The sequence below is a fragment of the Ictalurus punctatus genome, chromosome 28 (assembly GCF_001660625.3).
Source record: "Ictalurus punctatus breed USDA103 chromosome 28, Coco_2.0, whole genome shotgun sequence".
In the NCBI taxonomy this organism is placed as follows: Eukaryota; Metazoa; Chordata; class Actinopteri; order Siluriformes; family Ictaluridae; genus Ictalurus; species Ictalurus punctatus.
Window position 1 is genome coordinate 16,959,518 of NC_030443.2, and position 27,659 is coordinate 16,987,176.

General features: G+C 42.3%; 1 protein-coding gene across 2 annotated transcripts in view; it reads left to right on the forward strand.

The window, feature by feature from the left end:
- The window catches only part of dcc (DCC netrin 1 receptor), a 234,115-nt gene that overhangs the window by 139,550 nt on the left and 66,906 nt on the right, over positions 1-27,659 (forward strand). For both annotated transcript variants that reach the window (XM_017460521.3, XM_053676995.1), the window contains exons 8-11: positions 17,902-18,058; positions 19,476-19,630; positions 21,549-21,697; positions 23,508-23,646. In XM_017460521.3, coding sequence (XP_017316010.1) covers positions 17,902-18,058; positions 19,476-19,630; positions 21,549-21,697; positions 23,508-23,646 — 600 coding nt within the window. The remainder of the gene's footprint in view (positions 1-17,901; positions 18,059-19,475; positions 19,631-21,548; positions 21,698-23,507; positions 23,647-27,659) is intronic.

The window sequence follows — 27,659 nt, forward strand, 5'->3', positions numbered from 1 at the left end:
TTAGCCAAATGGCTGAGGGTCTGCTTAGTTTGCTGTTAAATATAAACTGTTCATCATATCATGGTGAGGATGGCAAATTAAACCAATGCCTCATTGCTTTCCCAATTGACTTATTGGGTTAATTACTCTCTGCTACCCAATCCTCATCATTATTTCCCCAAAGCTGCTATACAACATTTAGATGTATGGCTCTGGCTGGAAAAAAAAAAAAAAAAAAAAAAAAAACAACCTGGAAGCCTTTCGGTGTGCTAACTGCTTCAGAGGGGTTCAAATCACAGGGGTTACAATATCATGCACAATAAAAACGTTTTTTCAATCAGCGAGGCTGTCAGTTAAATAAGGAATAAAACACGATGAGGCGTGCCGTCATTGAGAGAATGATGGGATCAGGTGGTCTTTATTCGCCTAACATGTGGTCTGTTCTACCGTATTATCGAACTTGTCTTTACCAAGTGTTCTCAGTGTGTACACACCAATTTTCATTTGACCTTGTCCAGACTGTTTCATTTATTACTACTCTCAGTCATACTCTGCATTAGAAAAAGACACCTAGAATCGACACACCGGCACAAAGAAATCTCCCAAAGCACATCATACTTGTCCAAATACCCGTCAGCCAAACCCATCTATTTTATTTGTTAGAGCACCAAAGCATCAGCTTGACCTCTTATTTCAAACTTGGTACATTCCCCCTGCTGCCACCTGTGATCACTTCATCGAGAGTAGATGAAAATCTGCTACCTCCACCCTTATCGCCATCCTGCTGACATTTTGGATTCTTTAGTGCCTGTCAGGATCTTCAGATAGACGCAGGGCCATTTAAACCGATCTAGGACTGTCTTCTTTGAAAAGGCCAAACCCCAGACATTAGAAAGCAAAACCTGTCATAGGGAAGGGCGGGAAGATGCGGGGGGGTATTAATTCACCTGCTTGGATGTTTGGATCTGGGTCAGCTGGCAGTCCCAAGAGGAGAAAAATCTGACAAACGGCAAAACCAAAGCGTGCACGTCTGGTTTTGTGAGAGCTGTTTGGCACATCAGGGCCAATTGGTGGAGTGTTGAAAAGCCAGTGTTCAATAAAAATAAATAAATAAAAAAACACAAAGCTTTGGAGATACTTTTGGGGCGGAGTGGTGCTTAAATCCGTAAGAGTGGCCCTTGGACTCAAGCATGCCGATAACCAAAAAAAAATTCTTTCAAACATACATTTTCAGACAGCTCTACCCAAAGGTCCTTTAAAGATGGAGCTCTAAAAACGCTTCCGTTCACAGAGTGGTCCCTTGGCCCACTGCACTTAGAGATTCGGTAAAGATTTAGAAATTCCTAAGAGACGTTTTTGTTTCTTTTTGTACTTTTCAGAGTTTGCTTTTCAAAGTCTTGTTCAGAAAGTCCCGTTCCATTGGATAGGTTGTGTAAAACAACCAAATGGGGAACACACTCTTGTGTACAACCAATACTCTGCTGTTTCTTTGTGCTACAGTTACTCAGATGGTTATTATGCCTCTGTGAATCTATGTGTGGTTGTTATGAGCTGACGTTCATATCGATGTCTGTCAACATGGCCAAAAGGTTGTGGACACCTGACCATCGCACCCATATGTGCTTGTTGAACATCCCGTTCCAGATTTAGTCCCCTCTTTGCTGTTATGATAAGCTTCACTCTTCTGGGAAGGCTTTCCACTAGATTTTGGAGCGTGGATGTGGGGATTTGTGTTCATTCAGCCACGAGAGCATTAGTGAGGTCAGGCACGATGTTGGGCGAGAAAGTCTGGGGGTGCAGTCAGCGTTCCAGTTATTCCACTCCAACCTTGTCAAACCATGTCTTCATGGTTACTTTGTGCACATGGGCATTGTCATGCTGGAACTGGTTTGGGCCTCTTAGTTCCACTGAAGGGAAATTGTAATGCTACGGCATATAAAGACATTCTATACAGTTTGGGGAAGAACCACATATGGCTGTGATGGTCCACAAACCTTTGGCCAAATAGTGTATACATAGCATAAGAAATGCACTCTGGAGTCTGGCCTTTTATTATAGTAGGGAGAATGGACAGAAGAAGTGAGATCTTGGATGTGATCAATAAAAATGCTTGTTTACACTGTACCTGATCATTTGTGCCAACACTGACTTGCTTTGCCAAAGGTTTTGCCATTTTCTGTCTATTCATTTGAATATTCACCTTGAGAAACCGCTTTATCCTGGTCAGGGTTGCAGTGGATCTGGAACCTGTCCCAGGAACATTGGGTATGAGGTGGGAATACATGTTTTTTGGGAGGTTGGAACCTCGACTTGTGCTTTTCTTTGTCTGGGTTGGTTGTTGTTTGAGTCTCGTTTCAACTCCGACTCTATTCTCTATGTACTGTATGTACACCTGTCCCCGGTTAACCAAATCATCACTTGTTTGATGCACACCACCACAGATTCAGACATTGAGCTTTTGGAAAGGTTCTCATCGTCTCCAAACCTGTTCCAGTTACACTTACCCGTAAATCTCTTCTCTTTGTTCCTACACAGAGACATTTGCATGCATCTTTGCAAAAGTATACAGGAAATCCTGTATATATACAGAAGCTATTGATTTTGGTACACCATGAATTGATAGGGACCAACTGGAGGCTACATTCTGCCACTGTAGATGACCCCATGCCTGGAGATTGCTTAGTGTGGTACCGCTTGAAGTACCATGGAAATGGTTTTGGACCTCAGTTCCACATGGGCATTCTCGCTGTGGTTGCTGGGTTGCAGGTCTCAGACTTCATATAAAAACCATCATGAACTTTCCTTTACTTTCACACTATCCATCGTTACCCAGATGAGGACGGGTTCCCTTCTGAGTCCGGTTCCTCTCAAGGTTCCTTCCTCATGTCATCTTAGGGAGTTTTTCCTCGCCACCGTCGCCACCGGCCCACACAGTACGGATAAATTCACACACTTAAAATCTTTATCCAGTGTTTATATGTTTCTATAAAGCTGCTTTGATGTCCATATGTCCATTGTTAAAAGCGCTATACGAATAAAATCGAATCGAATTGAACAGTAATCGTATTCAGAAACACATTTCTACTTCATTTATCTTTATAAGAAACCTATGTCAGAAGCAGTCTGCATGAAAGACCTGTTTAGCAATTTGATTCAATTGTAAATCTTGACACTAGCTCAAAATCGAACAGCGGTGTAAAAACCTATTTGGGACGCAGTATTGTAGTCTCCTTTTGTGACCCATTTCCCTGCTTTAAAAGCGACTCTGCGCAATTCCGAACTCCCATTTCCACCAAATTGAAAAGGAAAACTGGGGGAGCCTCTTTGTGGCTTTATTTCCTCCCTCCCTCGTACTCTTTCTCTCTCTATCAGACCAAAAGATAAGACTCTTACCAGAGGTGTGACGACAGTATTATTCCAGTGAGTGTCTTTGTGTGTTCAGTTTGGATAATAGGCCTGGAAGAAAAGAAAAAAACAAAAAACAAAAAAACCCACACCCTGGGTTTTCATTAATGAGAGCTCTCATAGTAGCGCTGCAGGTAACAGCACTAACCTGCTCTCCTGCCGCTGCTCACTCAGCCGTAGTGTTTCGAAATGCCAGGGCTAGCATACTAGCACGCTAGTTACATGCCCCACCCCCTGCTGCTAGGCTAAGTGGGCGCACACATTAGCACAGATCCGAATGACCCGCTTGCTCCAGCTTGTGCTGTATCAGGCATCTGTATCACTCTTTCTCAGCTAAGCTAATGGCCATGTGACGCTAATTAGCAAGGGCTCTTAAAGCTAAATGTCACCGGAATCAACTGTTAATTGATCCGCAGTGTGAGGTGGAGGCTATTCGGCATTCTGCAAACGCATAATGTCACAAGCAATTTACCTTGCACCGGGACTTAAATGAAGATTACGATTCTGCAAGTGTTGCTAATTTATTTATTTTTTATTCTTCCATAACAGCTCTCTTTCTGCTTTTCATCTAAATGGATATGTAACCGCGCCTAATGCCGCCAGAGCAGAAGCACCGTGAGCTGAATTATTCATCAGTTGCTGATGTTTGTGTGAAACACCGAGCGAGCCGAGCGTCTGAGCGCTAACGGCGCGAGGTAGCGGCCTGCCGTGATGGAGGAACACAGCCAGAGCCGAGATGTTTGCGTGTTTTGTGTCTTATGCCATTATATGCCTGTGATAAATGTGATAAATGAATCATTGCATTTTGACATCTGCTACTCAAGCACATTTTGCTCTAATGAAATAGCTGGCACAGTGCAGCGAGAGAGCGCGAGAGAGAGCGAGAGAGACTATAAAAAGAAGTCATAGAACATGTTGTTGTTGCTGGCTCGACTCTTGTTTATGACTCAAAGCCTTTTTTTTTTTTTTTTTTTTTACTATTTACACCTTATAGTGCTTTTATAATTCATTTGGAGTTAATAATCATAATTACGATTAAATGACAATGAAAATGACAAAATCCCAGAATTCTTAGAAGAGAGATTTTTAGAATTTTTTTGAAAATTGAAAAAGAAGTCAATCGATTGGTTGAAATAATTGACGGAAATGCATTTTGGTCAATAATTGTGAGCTACTTGTACTTGTACTTGTAAGTCAATGTGACCTAAACATCTGATCATACATCGTGACTAAACATGACAATAGACTGGTATATTTATCATATTTACCTGACCTTGATTTAGGGTCACTGGAATAAACTGAAGGACCCTTTAGTGTGCCCTTTAGTTTTTAATGAGATTAAATTCTTTGGGGAAGAAATGGTTCTTCGAGGCTTCTTTGGATAGTTACGCATTCTGAATGGATTTTACTTGGAACTTGTAAGATTTTATATAAAACCCTATGTTATAACTTTCTATGTTGAACCTTTAATGGTTTCCCACACAGAGATAAACCTTTAAGGCTCTGGTGTACTTCGTTTTTCGACACGTACGCTAGCGTATGCATAGGCTTGCACCACTTCCTGTGCAATCTCGTAACGCAGCGACATTTCAGAGACTAGCGAGATTCCCCACGATGCACTATTAAAGAGAGCTGACCTAGCGCTGTGCAACGCTAAACCAGGCTTAGCCTTCAGCAGCGGGATCTGTCGAGGCCAGTCCGTTATTGACACCTTGACTAATTTGTTTCTTCATCCATCGATGCTGCCCCCAGCACCTACAACCAAAGCCCAACCCCCCCCCCAACCCCCCTTCCCCGCCTCGAGCGGAGATATAGTACAGCCCTACATCCACAGGTCACATGGTAGAACCAGAGCTGGACGCGACGTGCAAATAAAGCCGAAGGGGTGGGAGTTGGGCGGGGCGGGGTTTGGAGGCCGACTGTTGTTCATGCTTGAGCGTGCTTTTCTATTTTCTCCTTGGCTGCCGAGAAAAGGATGAGTGGCAGGTGGAGGAGCACGAGAAATCTCTTCAGGTATTAAAAATGGCAGGTTTGTTTCTTTGGCAGTTTCCTCTGTGGTCTGCTCCGCCACGTCAACACGTTCACGAGATTTAAAAAAATGATTACGTGTACTCCGAAACCTGTGCTTCTGAAAATTTAGTCGAGAAGCCAAAAAATATTTTGGTGATGGCTTGGCGGTTAAGGCTCTGGGTTGCTGATCAGAAGGTCGGGGGTTCAAGCCCCATCACTGCCAAGCTGCCACTGTTGGGCCCTTGAGCAAGACCCTTAACCCTCTCTGCTCCAGGGGGCGCTGTATCATCTCTGACCCCAACTTCCTTCGAAGAAAAGAATTTCACTGTGCAATAAAGACTCATTATCATTATATGAATGAATGAAAGAAAGAATGAAAAAAGAAAGCAAGATATCTGGTAACCGATCTATTTATTCATAGATAATACATTCTGACGCCCTTTTATTCGTGTTTATAGATACCGCTGTGTCATACAGTATCAGAAACCACACAATGCGACACATGCACAGGGCTAAACTGCTAAACTAGCTAAACATTGTAGCTAAAAATGCTAAATAAGCTCCCATTAATTAGCGTCGTAACTCCAGTGCAAAACGAAAGCGCACCAAACATGTTCTGCTTGCTACATTTAGGCCGAGGAGAAAGTCGTGTACTCTCGTTCATACCCGTGCAGACGTGGTTCTCACGTCCGTCTGATTCTCCGTCCCCTCTGACGGCTCGTCCCCTCGTCATCTGGGAGTCTGAACGGGCCTGGAGTCAGGAACTTGGTCTGTTGCCGTGGCAACACACACCTCAGTGGCTTTCCATTTCATAGGAAAGTTCTTCTCGGTTCCCTACGGGGTGGAAGTGTGGGAGGGAGGGCTACTCCTCGTCCACGTCATTCTTCTTCTCTGAGCACGTCGCCATATCTCTCACTCATGGTCCATTTTATTCTCTCTCTCTCTCCCTCTCTCTCTCACTCACTGTCAGTCTCCAGAGCTTTACACTTCTTCACCGCTGTGTTGCTTTCACACAAATGGATAAATCTAGATTAACTCTGACGTTCTTGTATGTTCAGGCTTGCCATCGAAACCACAAACTGAATAACGTTCGCTCTGACGAATAAAGCTTCATGTCATCACTTGTTACAGCGGATTTGGAGGTTTATCTGTTTCACGACGTAACAGCAAGCCGGGTATTTGCCGAAACGGGTGTCATCGTGTAATTGACCATGTCCACTTGGTTATTGTTGCTGTGCAGGTCAAGCGTTTGATGAATGAAGGCTGGTGAGGCTACCAGGAGACGAAATTGATCAGAAAGAGCATTGGGTAAAAGTTGACAGGAAGGCCAGCGTGCGTTAGAAGGATATATAGACCAGTCTAACGTACTTCAACAAATCCGCGGAGACACGGTGTAAGGAGCTTTGGATAAAAGCGCTATATAAGTGCAGACCGTTTTTAAAGAACTGTCTGTCCATCCAGAGTAGAAGCTGGCTTTCAGAGTTAGCAGAGTCTACCCTTGCTCTCCTGAAACCTGAAAATAAGGCCAGCCATACTGAAAAGTCTTTCACATGCAGATGAGACAGATGACGGTGTGTTCGGCTTGAGGGACAGCTCACAAACTGCTGGGAATGACTGTAGCGAGTCTTTATCGGTGACAGAACTCGCCAAATACCCACACAGTTGTCTGCAGCCTTCAGTACAGAAAAGAAGTGCTCTTCGTCTGAGGAGGTCAGGTTCGCGAGCTGGTGAAAAGGCTCTGCTGAATGCAGCCTAATACAGACGTCTAGACGTCTGGATTAAATATCTTATCAATGATTCTACACGTGTTCCAGCTAAATTAGATATAACTCTAATAATCTGTCACAGGGAGCTTTTTCAGGGTTTGTAAAGAGTGCGTTTTGTTTCGCTCAATCTCATGACGTGCTCATCGGCCGCCCATGATGTCTAGAATTTCGGCGGCGGGATAGCGGCAGCATCTCAGTCCCTGCAGGATTAACGCAAAAAATCCAGGATATTCGGAGGAGCTTTGGATGTTTCAAAAATCGCCGCAGATCTGGGCCGAGATCTGTCTTGTGACGCCATGACAATGCGCCATGTGACGTCATCACGACACGACACGCATTCAGCCAAACTGAGCCTGTTTGATTCACATGCCTCGATGCGAATCCTGACTCCCGTTCGTATTGTTCGGCGTCCACCGGAGCGCCGCAGAACTTGGAGGATGTCTTCAGTCGATCAGGTTTGCTCATCAGAATGTGGAGAAAGGGACGCAACCAGCCCATCTAGACATTTGCTTCTGACTGTATGTCAATGGATTTAACGACTGGGGACATGGTGGTTGCATACTCAGTCAGGACGACACCGAGGCTGGATCGAGCCGAAGATGTTATTTCAGTTTAATCTAGCAGTTTAATATCGTCTTACGGTTACGATCAGGTCATCACATGCTATCAAACAGCCGTAAGGCGTCCTTACAGTTGGAACTTGTCAACACAGAGCGTAGCATCCTGATTCCCAGCTCGGCGTTTTCTTTGATTATGCAATTACATTGGTCTTCAAACCCTTACTTTGCTAGCTAGCAAACGGTAATTCTCTCCATCTCACGTGAACATATATTTTATGTTCACCTATAGTGGAATCTCTTTGCTTGTCAATAATGTAATAGTAAAACAACACAAACCCCAAAAAAAAAAAAAAATTCAACAACAACAGATCAGACAGTGGCAGGTCTGTTACAGCATTATACCACCTCGTGTTTTGACATGCATCAGATTTTTCCGCCTGATACACAAACCGACTCTGTTTACGTTAATACCTCGCCCGAAATCAACGCTCGAGTGTGTTTGACTGGAAATGCGCTCTACCATCGAGGAGCGAGCGCTCTTCCGAAACACATAAAAAGCATTCACTTGCATGGGTGCTTCTTAAAAAACAAATTCCAGACATTATATCCTTCCATCACCTTCTAACGCTGATGAATTGACGTCGCAACAAATTAAAATACTCAGTAAAGTAAAAAATGTTTTTTTTTTGGGGGGGGGGGCTACTTAAGGAAGTACAGTAAGGAAGTATTTGTTTTTCTACATTTATTTTTTCTACAACAGCATGTTATATTTCTTACTTACGTAGTTTCACTTATAATACAGCTCATATAACCAATTAAAAAGTCCTTCAGATTTAAACCTGAATTCGTGCTGAAAAAAAGTGCTGTTTTTTTTTTGTTGTTGTTGTTGTTGTTGTTTTTTTAAATGTATATTAAAAGATATAGAACTCTAGGGCTACAGTATTTAAGTTAGAAGGTGTGAAGAGAAAAGTAGCTCTTTAAAAGGTCATGTTTAATAAAACTCGCTGTAAATAATTCGCACCATTTCCTGAAAACTGGGCGAATGTGTGAAGGCATTATAATATATATATATATATATATATATATATATATATATATATATATATATATATATATATATATATATATCACAGAGAGCTTCTTAAATGCCAAGAGCTCATGTTTTCTTCATGATAACACATTTACCTTTGAATAATTTTTTTGGAAAGATTGATCTGCTTTAATCTGGAGCTTCTCCTGCGGTGAAGCTTTCATTCCCATGCGGTGTCAGACGCGGTTTGCGTGAAGGCTGCAGGTGAAAGGTAGAAGTGTGTGAATGAATATATCAAGGGACCATTCACCACCTGTTCCCTTTCAAAGGGAACTCAACGATGCGTGAGCTCCACGCTGTGGGAAGCGCCCTCGCACACGACCGGCATCTGAAGCTTGCGTAACATCGTGCCTGTTTATAGAGTACGCCGGCCGTGATCAGGTGACGAGGCAATTAAGCACATATATATATATATATATATATATATATATATATATATATATATATATATATACAGTATACGGGTTATGTTTAGAGATCTTCGCTAAACAATGATTTGTGATTGAAGAGCCAAGACAATAAAGTAGGGCTTGTAGATATAGATATATATATTAGCTCATATGAGATTATGTAAAGTATTGTTTTTATAGATATTTTATGATTATTAGCAAATTTCTGTAAATATTTAAGAATTTCAGTTTCGTAATAGTCTTTTTTTCAAATGGAAGCTAATCGTTTGCTACGTTCACGAGTTTATTCTTGGTGACGAAAGGACGAAAAATAAACAAACAAATCGAGACAAATGGAGGAAATGAAATTTTGTGCAGTGTAGGAAGAATGATCTCCGTGCAGTCGATGGAGTCTGCGCACCGATACGGGCTTTTCACATGAACCCGGCCTCGTGGAATAAGTTATACTTTGTCATGCACTTTATCTCTCATATGCAGTTCTTTGCAGAGGTTCTGTATGAAATGGAAGAAAGGATAAGGCTGCTTTGCAGTCATAAAAGAGCATTCAGCACTGGCATGCCTCACTAAAGCTTTCCATCACCTCTGGCTGCTGTTCTCTGGCTCGCCGTGGTCTCGGTTTTTTCCTCACCAGATTAACCTCACGCTCCGTCTGGCAAACGATTGTTATTGTGTAAATTAGATAAGACCGCCCTCTAACTTCCTCTCCAACTAACGCAGAATCAGAAATGAGACGGAGGAAGAAGGAGTGTCGATGGAGAGATTAACCAGAGGAGGAGTAATCTCTGAAGCGTGCCCTTTTTTTTGTTGTTGTTGTATTGCGGAGATTGACAGAATGTCTCGATATTAAAGAACGCTCAAATATAAAATCAGTGCCAGGAAGGATTTGCATACTGATCCTAATCACCTACTTTCATATCTACGTTCAAGCCATGTACTCGGAGAAAACCCGACCCGTCCTGAGAGATAACCTTGGAAATCCATAAGGATAAAGGGTTCCTGAAGGGTTCCTTAAACGGTAGACTTTTTTCCTTTTAATGGAGATCAACGGTGAACTTTTGAATCGGCCGAAGAACATTTTTCCTAAGAGAGGAAGTCTTAACAATCCAATTTCTACATTCCAGATTGACACCCCTAAAGAATACACGCCGATCAGACATAACATTCAAACCACTGACGGGTGACGTGAATAACTTTGATTATTTCATTACAGCACCTGTCGATGGGTGGGATATATTTATTAGGCAGCAAGTGAATGGGCGGTTCTTGAAGTTGATGTGCTGGACGCAGGAAAAATGGGCAAGCGTGAGGATCTGAGCGACTTTGACATGAGCCAAATTGTGATGGCTAGACGACCGGGTCAGAGCATCTCCAGGTCTTGTTGGGTGTTCCCCAGGGGTTAGTACCTACCAAAAGTAGTCCAAGGAAGGACGACCGGTGATCCGGTGACAGGGTCATGGGCGCCCAAGGCTCAGTGATGCAAGTGAGGAGCGAAGTCTAGCCAGTCCGGTCCGACACAACACCCTCAATATACACCCTCAGCACCGTCCTCGCTTCGGAATTCACACCGAGCAGTTCCCTCATTTATGCATCGCTCCAGGTACTCTCATTCTGCATCGCTTCCAGCGTAGAACCCGGTATCGCTCCCATGTCAACAGTGTTCTTTATTTACGCTCGAAGCGTCACTCTTCGTTCTGCATTTCTCCTGAGCATTGCTCTCATTACGCATCGCTGTTAGCGTTGCGCCGGCGTTATGTGACTTCTGAGCGTTTGTGAATTCTGAGACTGTGATCGAGCTCCGAGCAGTCTTCTATCTGTCTTCTTGATATCCAGTGGCATGGGACACACCTGGCTCTGAAACAGAAAACGGAACAGCGTCAGAGTCTAGACACCGCCCCGTTCCTCCAACGTGTCCTCCTAGATCGATCTGCCATCTCCGCTAATGACCATCCTGCACGCTCCCCCAACGTCTCTGCTCTTTTCTCCCATTGAAAATGTATTCATCTCAGGAGCGCCGGGCGGGCATGATGAAGCTCGTCCCTGCGGCCACGCCGCCCGAGACGCGGAGACGGAAAGAAAAACATTCCTCCCCACAGATGTCCATTTCATCCTGCACCGTCCAGATGTATTGATCAAAGGACTGCACACGGCTTTTCCACGTCCCGATTGCGACACATCACAAATTGATCTGGTCTATGAAAGAATGCTTTTTTTTTTTTGTCTTCTGCCCGGTCTAAAAAGACTAATGCCGGTAGTGGGAGGAGAGAAAATTGAAAAGAGAATAGATGCACCTTGAGATAAGGGTCCGGAGGCGCTTTTATTTTGCCCCCACATTCTGACGTCCGAACAATGGAGAAAGCAAGGACCGGAGATAGCATTGAAAGTAAAAAAACAAACAATATGCGAGCGTGTGCCGGGGTTTTTGTCTATTGTAAGGCATATAGAATGTGTGCTTTCCATCTTGCATAGCATAACAGTGTGTAGTGCCTAAAAATAAGCTCCGTGAAAAACTCTTGTGTCTCTGCGACGTAAAGAATAAACGATTTAAAGGAGAAAAAAATAAATAATCCATCCCGAATGAATGGCATATTAATCTTTATAATTGCTCTGTGATCTTCAGTGGTGTCTACAGTTCAAACGTCTTTCACTGACGTGTCGGTGTATGATTAACAGGCTTCCTGTATTACCCACAATGCCGTGCTGCTAGGTGTTCGGTGAGATTCAGCCCTCACTTCATCTCTAGGTAAAAGAGAGCGATGCAGCGGCGCGAGTCTGTCCAGCTCTCTCACTTTCTCATCTGTACAATCTGCTCAAACAGACCCGCTTCCGATGCTGTTAAACCGCATCGCATTATAAACATATATACCGCGTTTCTTTACCAGTGTAGAGATCCCAGATTCGGCCCCATTACTCATTTTTGCATGACTTGTATGTGCTGAATTGTAATGACTATTCTTTCTTTTTTTTAAACAATGAATATTTAAAAATAAAAAAAAAATAAAATAAAAAAACACCTCCCTCCGACCCTCTTTATACAAAATGAAGTCAAAGTTTATATCATCCCATTAGCCCCCAGAGGCGTCCCGCGGGACGGATTAAGCAGCGCCGTTCAGAAGATGGGAAATGTAATCATGTTCTTGTCTCCGTCCATATCTGGCCCCCACCCAAGATTAATACTTGGCTTTTTGTACTGCCTTTAATGGACGTAGGTTAAAACCTGATATGTCCTGCCTACTGCTCACTCGCCGGACGTGCCGGTGGGGAGGTCATCGAGGTCAGTTCGTACTTGACAGCTAGTGAGAAACGAGAAGGCAGAACAGGACCGAACGCCAAGGCCAGGGAAGTTAAGGTTAAACCTTCTGGGAAGAAATGGTTTATTTATTTATTTATTTATTTATTTATTTAACATCTACAGGGATACTGATTTCAAACACCGGGTCTAACCTCGTCCATATACAATCGAGTGTGCATGTCCTTAAGACAAAATGAACAAATGTCCATTTTAGCAGGTTTCGCAAACGTACCGTCGACATCACAAGAATCCAGAATGGTTTCATTTTACACTCGTTAATCGACGCGTTATTATGAATTATTCAAGCAATAAGCCCCAAGAAGCTGTGGTTTACAATGATTTTAGAACTGTTAGAACCCCCTAAAACCACCTTAGCAGTCCTAAAATCACCGTAAACCACGGCCTCGCCGGGGCTTATTGCCTTTATACAACAGTTACTACGTATACCTGGCAAGGTTTCATAAAATAAATAAACAGCAAGAAAAAAAATGCAATAATTTATTGATAATGAATAATCGTGAATAATCTTCCGCCAAGCAATGTAGATCTTCAGCAACATTTAGCAGAATGGTTCCCAAGCAACACACAGATGCAGCAACACACTGTAATTGTAAATGCTTTATACTTGGTTAAACTCCAGTCCAGTAGGTGGCGGTAATGCACCTTTCAGTTTGATATCATCCGCCTTTATTGAAAGACGAAGAGCTTCGTCATATGTCTGAGCGCCACATTTTGACCACGTACCAAAAAGCTTTCTTAGCTGTTGTTGTTTTCTTCCAGAAACTACCAGAAATGATTAGCATAACAAATGCAAAATGCAGCTCTTCGATTTCTCTCTCGTTCATTTCAGCTCTCTATCTCTCTCTCTATCCTTTCCATCTCGTTCCACCACTCATCCATGCATTGCATGCATATGGCACAGTCATAGTGATGTAACGAGGTCACAGGTGTGTGTTTAAAGAGTCAATTACAACGGCTTCGAACGCAGCTCAGCCGATCATAATCGAGGACCGGACCCAGCAAACAGGGGACGTCGCCTGGACGTCGCGAACGTCCACTTAGGTCCGCATTTAGTCCGGTTTATTACGTTCGCAGTCGGACATTCCGAGGACGTCAGAGGATATCAAATCATAACCCTACTGAATGTGTTCATTTCAGCGAAAGTCCACTAAGCGTCCTGAATGGCCGCTGGACGTCCTGTGAACGTCCCCTTCAAGATCCGTAGGACGTCGAGGGGACCCTACGCATGGACGTTCATAGAGGCCATTTAGGGGACGTCCTCGGGACCTTTTTTTTGTCAGCTGGGGAATTACCTGTTTTATAAAGCAACTTATACCACAGTGGTTTGAATTCTTGATTCTGATTGGTCAGAAGGTCTTAAAAGCAGCAATTTTAAATTAATTAATTAATTAATTAATTAATTAATGTTCACCACGATTATTTATGTCGTGGCGCTTAATTAAACCGACTCACCCTGTCATGACCGTTTGTGCTCGGAGGAAACATTTCAATGAGTGAAACTCTTCTAGGTGCTACCATGTGCTAGCTACGTGTTAAAAGTCTGACTTTAAAAGTGTCTGCATTCATTTAGAACACACACACCAAAAAAAAACCTGAACAATACTGCAAAAATAACACCACGGCATGTTTTTCTTGGTGTGAAAATACCACTAGAAATATGCTACTCTACCTCCAACTGTCACTCAGTGTGGCATTTTTCCATGTGAATGCTCAGAGACACATCCGGATTCAGAGCGAGAGAGAGAGAGAGAGAGAGAGAGAGAGAGAGAGAGAGAGAGAGAGAGAGAGAGAGAGAGAGAGAGACCTTGTACCACCTTAGCCACAAGCTCGTGGGACATTGCGACAATGCGTAACACCGACTGCAGATCACTACTTCATGTGTTTATGACACTTTGTGGAGCGCTTGATCAGCTCTCTGAATACTTACCTGCATGACAGGCAAAAGCGGTGCCAAAATTAGTGCTTATTATGATTCAGAAACCGACCGAGATGCGATCTTTGGTGACATGACGTGATCGGGTAATTGCTGTGACACGTTTGAGGGACAAGCTGCATATTACCGTGGATTTTACTCGGTAGGCGCATTTGTCATCGCTGCATTAGGGAAACATAGTCACTATTTTTTCATCCTTCTCAGGCGCCCAGCGCTCTCTTTCTCCGCTGATGAACAATAATGAAGCTATTACAGCGACTCTGGTTTCTCTAAATGGCTGCATTTAGAGGCTGTTCGTGTCATTTTTGTATATTTTGTTCCCTCGGCGCTCTTTATTTTGAGAGTAGGAAATAAGGACCGCGAGAAGTGTGTGCATATGTTTACCAGAGTAATGTAGTCGAAACAGCGTTTACAAAATACCAAGACTTAACGAAGTAGTGATGTAGAGGAAGAATGAGACATATATTTTCACGATGAGCACAAAAGAAAGAAGGAAGATGGGAGAAAGAAAAGGCTAATGGCTGCCCAGACTCCATTTGTGACTAATGGGCTCTTTAACCTGAAGTACTTAATTGGTTTCAAAGCACTTTAAAGTACACGAAGCATACAACAGTGCCTGATAAGAAGAGCCTTGTTTCAATCAAAGGCTGTTTTTTTTGGGGGGGAGGGTTATCCAATCACTTCGAGATCACCTATTTGTTCAATTACTCGGTTGTTTTCTTCCACTAACGAGCGTCTCGGGCTAATCCTTGCTTAGCGTACTTCCAGGGCTCTGTTAAGTTGAAAGATTCCTCTAGTCTTACAGCTCAGGTATTTTTTTGTCATTTTATCCATATATTTTCTTATACAGTGGGATGAAATATTGTGCCTATATCGTTTCCGTCAAAATAATAATAATAATAATAATAATAATAATAATAGGGAGCATGGTGGCTTAGTGGTCAACATGTTTCCCTCCAAAAGACATGCTTTGTAGGCTGATTGGCATCACAAAATTATCCGTAGTGTATGAACCTGTGTGTCATTGTGGCCTGCAATGCGTTCGCACCCCGTCCAGGGTGTCCCCTGCCTCGTGCCCCAAATTCCCTGGGATAGACTCCAGGCTCCCCGCGACTCTGTATAAGATAAGCAGTACAGAAAATGGATGGATGAATAATAATAATAATAAAAATAATAAAAATAATAATAATAATGCGGTGTATTGCATGATTCTAACTATGCTATGTTTGAAATGTCAGTGAGTCCAAAGAGTCCATAAGATTGCTTGAATCAATCACCAAAAACGGCCGATGGTGTTCAGATCCCATTTGTCAACGTTTCAAAGCAAAGTTATGAAGCCCACAATTCAAACTCTTACAGGGTCCCACAAGGGGACTCCATCGTTGGACCAAACATTATTGAGACACTTCAAATCTTGCTTCCAAGATCAATAAAAGGTACCCTGTTCGAATTAAGTGATGGTCTTAACCTCCAGTAATCGTGAACACGCTTCCTGACTGTAGCGTCAGTTCGGGAGCTTCCAGCCTGAACTCGCAGATCCACATCGTGGACCCTCCTTGGTCTAAGGTGGCTGGAACTAGGGGGTCCCGGTGACCTTGAGACCTCCCCTAATTCCAACATGTTGAATTGGCGCCTGTTTTGATCTGTGCTCTGTGCTTCTGTTCTATACCAGCAGGACCGAAAGATTGTTGAACACTCTTTCCCTTGCTATATTGAGACCTGGGGATCTGCAGAGAGCAGTATTGAAATACCCATAAATTGGCCCAATTGGAAGAAAAGAAAAAAACTACCCGGTTAGCATAGTGCTGATTGCTTTTTAAAAACAAATTCAAAAGAGTTACAACAAACAGTTCAGGTTGAACCACTGATGTTATAGAGGTTTGTATTTATTGTTGACTGTAGAAAGATCTAGAAGAGTGGAAGGAAGCTCTGCAGATGACAAAGTGGAATAAGTCCCCATTTATGACAAACTACACCGTATAGAGCACTCTATACTTTATAAGCTTCCAGCTCGATTTCTGGTTGCGCTGAGCAAGTTAGAGGTGTCTATTTTCGAAGCAATTTTTCCCCCATTGTGTGACATTGCAGCATCTTAAGCCTCAACTACTTCTCCAACATAACACTGTCACTAGAGACATCATCAGTGAATGTGTATGTTTTATCAGCATGGACTAGCGAACATGCCATTTGAGTCTGAGTGGACACTTTCGTTTTTTGGACCGCTTCTTCAACTTGAGTGGGATTTGTTGTTCCAGTAGACATCAGACAGCCTAAAAGTGTGTGTTTGCTGGGTTATAACACTCATTCCCCAGGTGAGAGTGTGTGAACTAGTGTGTGAAGGTAGTATCTGACATGGACGTGTCTGCTTGAGAGAGCATCATTGCATGTGTGAAAATAGAGTCTAGGGGTTTCAACTCACACTGCCATACATACATACACTCGCATACTGTACGGATCAGGGTTTTACGGGGTGTGGAGTCGTTATTTGGAACACGGACATGTATTCCTAGGAGCCCGTCTACAATGTCCATCCATGGTCCAGTGGACCACCAGTGAGAAGATATTTAGGTGGTGGACCCAGGAACCCCAGCATCACTGTTGCACCACCTGATACACTCATACTACCACCAATGGTCCAAATAATATCCGGAAAGCGGTAGTACTGTGGGACTGACAGACGTTGTAAAGGGTGGTGATAAGTTGTGCATAGTAGCAAGTAAGCTCCTAGGATTAGCATTTATGGACACTTTATCATAACTGACATTTCTTCCTTTGGCAGATGCTTTTTATCCATCATGTATTCTGTATTCCATTCCTGTCTGGTTCACCACTGGCCTTTCTGCATTGCGAGGGGCTACGGTGAACACAATGCATTGTGGGTAGCCACATGCCACTGTTCTCGTCATTCATTGCTAACGTCAGCATGCTTGATTGAGCCGTGTGCTGCATCGCTGAGTGGTTCTCTAACGTTGGGCTGTCTCATTTCGCTCAGTCCTCCATGCTTCCTCTGTGACTAAGTACCCTGATTCTTTGATGAGCGAAGCCTTTCTAGTCTGTGATCTTCCTTATCTTTCTTCTTTCTTTTCTTCCTGGTCTGTTCTTTCTCTCTTTATTTCTCTTTCCTTATGTTTTCATTCCATTGGTCATCGCTCCTATTGTTTCTTTCACCCCTCCCTTCCTACCCTCCTGGCTTTTCTCCCCCCTTTTCCCCCTCACCTCCTTCCTTGCCCCTGAACCTCTTCTCTTCTCTTCTCTTCTCTTCTCTGCTCTTCTCTGCTCTTCTCTTCTCTTTGCTTCTCTTTTCTTCTCCTCCTCTCCCCTCCCTCCCTCCTTCCCTGTATATGACTAACGGGTCAGAGGGCACTCCAGCTGTCCAGCCCTCTGATCCCCCCGTTCCCCACACTCCTTCGTTGACTTACTCCTCTCCTCCCCCACCAGTTGTCCCGAGTTCAGGCGTCCTCCCCTCCTTCCCCCGGGATGTGACCCCTGTGCTTGTGTCCAGCCGCTTTGTGCGCCTCTCATGGCGCCCCCCAGTGGAGACACGTGGTACCATCATCACCTACGGCGTCTTCTACACGCAGGAGGGCATCAACAGGTGAGAAAATCTCTCATTATTATTATTATTATTATTTTTTTTTTTTTTTTTTTTTATTAAAAGCAACACGACATCGCTAGGGACAAGCAGTAGGCTCGTAATTAGCGTACAGCAGCCGCTGCTGATAAAAGAAGTGCTGCGATTCAGCCGTATTTTGAATAAGCCTTGGTTCACACACACACACACACAAAAAAAAAATGACTAAGACAGTTCAGACACTGCTTGTCTAAAATTAAATAAATGCATATGTATTCAATAAAAAAAAAACACACATAAATGCATAAGGATTTCTTTGATTCTGCCTATTAATATGTATTGAAACGCAATGTTGGGTCTATAAATGAAAGCAAGGCTGAATGTGCCATATGGGAATGTAGGCATGTCCCTGCATATATTGACTATAAAGTGCACTATTTGGAGCGTTCCTACAGGCACCGAATACCCATAATGCACTTTAATGTTTCGGCACCTTTCTGGACACAGGTTTTGAGGTCACAAATGAACGATAGCAGAAGACATTAGAACAAGGAGAAGTCACTGGGATTCATTATTCTCAGAATCGCATGTATTCTCACATTTTGTTAGCTAACATGAGCTAACCTGAAGGGCTTTTTCAGTGAAGAAATATTCCTAAATGTTAAAAAAAAAAAAAAAAAAACTTTTCGCTGCTAATATAAAATAGCTAGCTAACATCACGGGATTTCTGAGAGGATTTTCCTGTCAGATTCAGTGTTCTAAATGTTCAAAGAAGTCGCCGATGATGCTAAATAGTTAGCTAGCATGAGTCAACTTGAAAGGCTGCCTGAGAGGATTTTCATAAACTTTCTAAAGCTTCACTGTTAATGCTAGGATAGTTATGAGCTAATGAGCTGGCATAACAGAATTTCTGAGTGGAATTTTAAGTCATATTCAAAAATGTTCAAAAATCTTCATTTCCAAGGATAGATACTTCCCTAACAAGCTAATGTTTTGAGCCTCGTAATAAAACTGCAACAGTTCTGAGGTCAGATATGGGCTCAGTGAGAATCCAGGTGGTCAAAGCTGGCTTATTAATAGCCAAACTATAACTTTTACTAACTCCCGTAACCGCTATAACAATGAAACGAGCAGGATATGGTGTCACCTCACCTTCTTTCTTTTATAGACAGCTGGCTGCTGCGGTGTAGTCAGGTTCTGTAAGTCAGTACTATATTACGCTCTCTTTATGGTTCCCCTAAAGCATCTTATTTTTCCGACTGTGTCTCTGCTCATCATGCGGTACATAAAGTCTGGGCTCTTAAATAAAGCGTCCTCGATCTTGAGTTTATTTTAGCACTGAAATGGAGGATATTTGGCAGGATTTGTAGGATGGAGTCTTGTAACATGCTTGTAGGGATCTCGGAGTTGTGTTTTAATTGACGCTCATCCCTTCTCACAGAGAGCGGTCGGTGAACGCGACAGAACCGGAGAGTCTCCAGTTGACGGTGAACAATCTGAAGCCCGAGGCGGTTTATATCTTCAGGGTGGTGGCATACAACGAGCTGGGGCCAGGAGAGAGCTCTGAGCAAATCCGGCTCTCCACACAACCTGAACGTACGTACACTCATTACACTGTATTGGACGGTATAAAAGTTTTTGAAGACGTGAAGTTTTCTCATTATAGTTTACCCATTATTTACAATTCAGTTCAAAAGTAAAACAGTTATAACTGAATCGTTGTCTTTGAGGACGTCTTCACTGTACACGCTCAGATTCTAATGAATCCCTAAATGAATCAATCTCCAAATTAAAAGCGATTCTTTAGTGAATCAGGTACCGCAAGTTAATGTAAGCCAAGATTTATCTTATAGTTCATATAGTTCAAACAGTGTTGGTATCAACTCACAGACAAATATAGTGTTGTATGCTAAATGCCTAATTAGAAAGGAACAAGCATTCTCAGGTCGCTTATCTATATCTATTTCAAATTTCAGAGTATTTATCTGGAAGCCATTTCTTGACGTTCAACCAAAAAATGTTAATGCAAGCTGGAGGCAGTTCAACTCAAACAGGACTTTTCATGTACTCTAGTCTGGGTTCGTCTACTTCTTAGGGCATGAGCACCAAAAGAAACATTATTTTTTGAACCTTAATGTTTGTTAAGTTGCTATTTTTATGTAGATGTTTATGCGTAATCTTTCGGAACGCTTTCTAAAAGGTATCATATTTATAGCGTCATGACAAATTGTGTCCCTTCAAAAAGCGATGTTCGCAGGCCAGTAAGTCCCTAAACGACGCTTGGAACTTTCCAAAAATTCCAATTTTGGTCACCGAATTCCTACATGATACACGATGAGAGTTTATATATGGAGTTCTTTGTGAAAATCACATTCATTTTGGTTTTATTTTGGTTCAAATCCTTCTTGGGTCGACTGCAATGATCCGGAGGGCGATTTCCCAACTTTGGATTTATGGATAATGAATGTCTGGATATGTTCTGGGTTTAAACTAAAAGAAATAGGTTCTGAAATATTCCAATTCATTTTCATATAAAAGTCAGAAATGCTAATAATCTGACACAAACTGTTAATAATTTAATTTCATTTTGGGTAAAGACTTTTAACAGGTTCAGATGATATCATTTGAACCGACTCCATGCCCTTGTCTCTTCCGTCTAATTCCCTGATGTTGGCTTCCTTTGTAGACCTTTAGTACAGAAAGTTTTATCCAGATATTGGCTTCTCACCTTTTTAATGAGGCTCTATGGAGATGTTGAACAGTTTGACCTTTTCTTCATACCTCACCGACAAGCTTTTCTCCCACAGCTCTAAGTCAGTAGACTGACAGAGGAAACACTCTGGAAAAAAAAATAATAATAATAATTCAAGTCCATGAGCACTTTGCATAGATAAAAAAACGTTTGCTGTTTTACATTCTCTTCGTTTCCTCGTCTCTCTCCTCACCTCTCTATTACCTGTACTTTCTCTCTTTTTTTTTCAGTCCCTAATGCCAAGATTACCATGATCTCAAATATGTGCATACATCTATATCGGTCCTAGCATACGGTCCTGATGCACCATTAGCTCTGGCCGAGCAGGAGAAACAAATTGACCTTGACTTTGTAGATGAGGCAGTGACTGAAAGGCTGCACGGGTTAAAATCATTCCACGTGAAGAATGTAGCGTGACTGCTCAGTGTGTATTGTGAAGGAATGCAAAGCAGTGTTTATATAAAGATGGGGGCGTTTTTTCCAGCTGTCAGTGCCATGACAAATAACAAATATTTGACAAAAAGACCGATTCAAATAATCCAAAATGTAATATTTTGATATTTTTTTATTTGATTTTAATATATATTAAATTTTTACTATTTCTATTGTATTTGTTTATTTATTTATTTTTAATGAATGTTACATGAGAAATTAAACATTTCTTGTACCAATACCTATAGTCCGACTCTGTGTGTGTGTGTGTGTGTGTGTGTGTGTGTGTGTGTATGTGTGTGTGTGTGTGTTTGTCTTTGTGTGGAGCAGTGCAGGTCCCTGGTCCTGTGGAGAACCTCCAAGCCGAGGCCATGTCCCCGACCTCCATCCAGGCCTCATGGGATCCTCCGGCATACGCCAATGGCCCCATCCAAGGCTACCGGCTCCTCTGGACCGAAACCTCCAGTGGCAAAGAGCAGGTCTATACAACAATCCTTCTATAGATCACAGTCAATGTTTGGCCAACTGTATTTACAATCATTAAAAACGTCAAAGTGTGATGTGGAAGTGAGTGGCTTTAGTACATATATATATATATATATATATATATATATATATATATATATATATATATATATATATATATATATATATATATATATATATATATAATTCTCAAATAGGAAGAAGGAAGTCACATATTCACATGTTTCATATAGTTTCAGTCATTTTGCTAGTAAGCTAGCTAATATGAGCAGACAGGATTGACTTTTGATTAATATGTAATACATTTATATTTTGTCGTTTTATGAGTGGATTTTGAAGTATTATTCAGAAATATTTGTAATCATCACTGTTAAAACTGCACAGCCAGCTATCATGAGCAAACTTGACAGGATTTCTGACAGGAAGTTTAAGTAATAATCATCAATGTTCATAATAATTCATAGTAATAATTTTCATTGCTAATATTTGCCAGCTGGCTAACTTGCGCTAACCTGACAGGATTTCTGACAGGAATTTTAAGTAATATTCATCAAGGCTCATAATCTTCTTTTTTGTTTTTCAGCTCAGGATATTCACTTTTGTCAGCTAGCTACCTTGAACTTAGAATTGTGTGCATAGCTATTTATAATGTTCACAGTTAAAACTAGCTAGCTAGCTAACAGTCTGCCAGGATTTCTGAGAGGAATGTTTTCAGTTATATTTATCAAATGTTCTAACGTTTGTAAGCTAGCTACGAAGAATAAACAGGACAGTTCAGGATTGTGACCGTTAACAGTAGCTAGCTGGTTAGCATTAGCTAATCTGACAGGATTTCTGAGAGAATTGTTTCATCATATTTATAAGCATTCTTTATCTTTACTCCTAACACTACACGGCTAGCTAATGTGAGCTGATCTGACAGGATTTCTGAGAGGAATTTGAAGTGATATTTATCAGTGTTCCTAATCATCATTAGCTTTTGTCAGATATATACCAACCGTGAATAGGGCAGGATTTTTGAGAGGAATTTAAGTCATATTCATAAATATTTGTAATTTCATAGCTGACATCGAACAACTCGCTAACATGAGCTCACTTGACAGGATTTCTGAGCCTCATTAAGTGCAATTATAAAAATACTTTTTAAAAAAACAGGCACATCAAAACATTTGAAACGTGTGTGTGTGTGTGTGTGTGTGTGTTATTGAGTTCATATAAGGCTGAAAGAATTCTCCTGTATCTGAAAACCTCTTACTCCCATAATCCTTTGCTGTATGTAGACAGAAACCTAATTGGATGAGACAGATTGTGGAGCTATCTACAGGTGTCTGGGATTTGATTACAAATGTACGGCTTCGCGGTGTGCACACAGCATCAGAAGAATGTGAATAGCAGCTGTGATCAGTCATCACAGCTTTTAAACCTTGATCCGTTATGTGTTGTTTATCACCAAAGGGCCTACTTACAGCACAGCATGCCTACACTTTCTTCAGCGATCTTAGCGCTGGTCTCTGCAGAGTGCAAAGTGTCTGTTGTTAGCTTGATAAAAACATGCTCACCCTCTCGGTTTCTGCCAGCCACTTTTTTTTTTTTTTTTTGCCATGCTAATCTGCCTCTCTCTCTGAAAAGAAGCTAAGCTAAAATATAGACAATAGCTGATAAGTGGGATTGGAGCTGAACAGCCCAAAAGAGAGGAGAGAATAGAGAACATTTCTGTCATAATGGATGCTGATGATTAATGAAAATGAGATGATTTGACAGTCTCTCTTTCTCTCTCTGTCTTTCCTTTAAAAAAAAATTCAGAGCATAGAGGTGCTTGGGCAAAGCTACAAAATGGAAGGATTGAAGAAGTTTACAGAATATTCTTTACGTGTCCTGGCACTGAACCGCCACGGCCCGGGCATCTCCACAGACGATATGTTCATCACGACCTTCTCTGATGGTAATGTATTACACAAAGTCCTCCATTTTATCCAAAATTGCCATCACACACCCCAGTGTAGGAGTAACTCCTCCATAAATAGTGCCCAGAACTAGCATTTCCTGCCAGGTCATTTTTATTTTGAAAGGACTTTAGACTAAGAATAGCTACAATCAGATTGCAGCCTAATAATTTCATTATTAAAGATCCGAGTCATAGTTTGTAGTCTTATATAACTAAAAAAATAAAAAAGTGAAATGGTTGATATTTGTTGAAATCACAAGCAGGGAGAATGAACACCTGGCTAACATGCTAAACTATTACCTACATAATGCAGTCTGATAGAATTCACAAACTTGTGATTTTTATAGCAAATCTAACACTAAATAGCTTTCCTAATATGCGCATAGATTTGCATATAAATGGAGTCTGATTGTCAGCAGAGAATTTCAGAGTTTAGGGTAAATATGCAAAGTGTTCATCTGGAATCATAGCATATGATATGATAATGAGTCTTTATTGATCACATGTCCATTGGAATTCTTTTCTTCGCATACCACAACATGTCAGGAAGTTGGGGTCAGAGTGCAGGGTCAGCCATGATACAGCGCCCCCTGGAGCAGAAAGGGTTAAGGGTCTTGCTCCAGGGCCCAATAGTGGCAGCTTGGCAGTGCCAGGGCTTGAATCCCCGACCTTCTGATCAGTAACCCACAGCCTTAACCGCCGAACCACCACTGCCCCAATAAAATATTTCAAATATAATAAAAATAATAAAATATTTCCGATGAAAATCTGAAACGAAGCTTTGTAGCTGTGTCTGATTATTGGCCGAAATCGACTCGCATCTCACTTTGGTGTTTGGCATATCTCAAAGAGGTCATATAGCTAATGCCGTCAAGTTCGTCAAATGCTAAATGAAGTAATTTATCACACTTTAACAGATGTCTCATTACATTTGTCACACATAGACTGACAGTGGCTTCGGTTGAATCGATTTCTCACGGCGTCAGTCAACTCTGACAGCAGGCCGTGATCCGGCCAAGACACATTCGACCTGCTCAAGGCATCACGGCAGCTCTATTAAGAGGAAGACAGACAGACAGATAGAGTGAGACAGATGGATAGACATATTGATAGACGGATTGTCGGACAGACAGCCAGGCAGACAGACAAATAGATAGATGTGGAGTGAGACAGAACGCTGTCATTCAGGCAGATAGATTGCTCTAGTCTCTCCTCTGACAAATCCAAACATCCAGCAGCTGCTTTTTTTAGGAAAACGCTCGGTGTCTATTCACCTTCGTCACCTTCTCATCTCTCAGAAAGGACACTTTTTTTTCCTCGAGAGTTTGGAGAATAAGAGCGTCCACTCTGCATTCTGCTCACGCTGCTCTGCTTGTTCCTCCATCACTCCACGTTCTGCTGCTCTCCTCCTGCTGGACCTCAGTCCTCCTGCTGCTGATTTTCTTGCTCGCTCTCAGCCTGTGATGTGGATGAGAGGTCTTTTTTGTAGCTTCGTTCAGGTTCTCTGATCCTGCAGGCCAGCTGAGACTTAAGAGTGTTTTTGCTTCAGTAGGAGCACCGACATCAAAAACCTAAACATCATAGCGGGGAAACGATTCCGTCTGGAAACAGATCTGATCATTTATCCATTACAAATAGCTCCTCAGTCGAGCAGACGTATCGGACATGACGTAAATACAGATGGGTGACTCGGGAAAAAATGGTGGCTCGGGGGGGGGGGGGGCGTTTATTTTTTAAATTTGAAGTGGTGTGGGTCGACTTGTTTTAACCCTTAGAAAGAAGCATCACTGCAAATAATTACTGCCGTTCTTCTGTCTGATCACCCTAATCCCATGATGAATCCTTATCCTGATGGGCGTGGCCTCTTCCTAGATTCCTCCGCCCCCGTCCACAGCGCATGAGGACTCGCTGAAAAGTCTTGACGAAGATGAAAATGATGTATACTACATGCAAATCGTCATTCACAAGCTCGATCGCCACCCCATCAAAACACCAAACTGAGGGGCAAATCTTTTGGAAAAGTGGTGTTCGTTGCTCCAGTACAGTTCCTAGAGACGTGTAGAATCGAAGGAGCACTCACGCCGTTCAGGAGGCTCGAATACGTTACATTACACTGGTTTTTCCTTTAATTTGTCACTTACCTGGATCTCAGGATACATGAGATGTTCATTTCAGATTGATATTAAATGCCTCTTTTTCTCTGTCCATCCTGATTAGCTGTCCAAGTCAAGGTTATTGATTTCGGTGTAAGGTGTAGTTCTCAAAGGAATCCATATCAGCATGCGCCTGAGCGAAGTGTGCCGGGTGAATACAGAAGTAGAAGCCGTGTTTGCAGGTTTTTGCATCAGAAATTACTTTGTGTTGAGAAGAGATAAAGAGTGAAGGAGCAACCACTAAACATTCAAAAATAAGAGTACACCTGAGCTTACTTTTCGCCATAACTGGAACGACAATAGAGCGCTGCAGGGATGAGGTAGTTTTGTCGGCCGACCCGGAAGGCATCATCACTCTGGTTCCCTCGACGAAAAGCCAATAGGACTATTCCACCGGCTTTTGGATTATTGCAGAAAAGAAAGCTCTGTGACCGACAAAAGTTTACACGTTTTTGTTTTTTTCAAGATAATCTTCACAAATGAACACAACTTTTACGAATTTTGAAGCCGAAATACAATCTCCAGAAGGAAGAAAGGCTAAAGCTAGGCTATAAACGAACTACACCACGGTCGCATGACTTCACCGTCACCACGGCTACGCTGAGATAGACGGAGATGTAGATGAAGAAAGAGGTGGAGATGGGATGATGATGAGGATGAAGAGATGAACAGAAAGAGACATTAAGATGGGTAGATCTCCATCTGTCATGGGTATCTCTCGTCCATCTCTCAGTCATCTCACCATCATTTCCACTTCTCTGCCAGTTCCTCAGTCATATCAGTTTATCATCTCCTTATTTCTACCCCTGTCTTTCTCTGTCCATTCCTTCATCTCCCTTTCCATCCTTCTCTACGTCTCTTACTATCTCTCAGTCATCTAGGTCTCTCTCTCCACGTATCTTTAAAATCATCACCCCATTTCCAGCTTCTTCACCATACATCTCTCCATCATCTCCCCATAGCTGTCTCGCAAATACTTCTCTTCATCTCCCCACCTCTATCCCTCCATCTCTTCATTCTATCTCACCATCATATACTTATTTCCAGGTTCTTCTCCATGGAGCCCTACGTCCTCTCCCCACTGTCGTCGCGTTCTTTCTCCTTCCAGCTCTTCATCTTGCGATCTCTACCTCTTAATCTCTTACCATCCATCAGTCATTTCAGTCAGTCTCTCCATCATCTCGTCATTTCCAGCTTTGTCTTCAAGCATCTCTCTACTGTCCACCATTGCTGTGTCTTTCTCGATCCATCTCTTCAGTCCATCTCACCATCATATCCTCAGTTCCATGTTCTTTCCATGGAGCTCTACGTCCTCTCCCCATTGTTGTCGCTTTCTTTCTCCTCCCATCTCTTCATCTTCCCATCTCTAGCTCTTCATCTCTTATCATCCATCAGCCATCGCAGTCAGTCTCTCCATCATCTCCACATTTCCAGCTTTGTCTTCGAGCGTCTCTCCACTGTCCACCATTGCTGTATCTTTCTCGATCCATCTCTTCATCTCCCCATCTCCATCTCTTCATCCATAGTCATCCCAGTCTATCTCTCCATCATCTATACTGCTTCTCCATACACATCTCCTCCCATATCTCATCTTCCTATTGATTGCTGTCTCTCTTTCTCTGTCCATCTCTCCATCAGTTTCCATTTCTATCTCTCTTCAACTATCTGTCCATCGTCTCCCTATTTCCAGCTTACATCTCTCTATCATCTCATCACTGCTGTCTCCTTCTTTCTCTCTCTGTCCGTCTCTTCATCACTTTCCATTCCTCAGTCAGATTCTCCATAATCTCCCCATCTCGAGCTTCATCTCCATGCATCTCTCCTTCCATATCTCTGTCACGGGTCTGTTTGGAACAG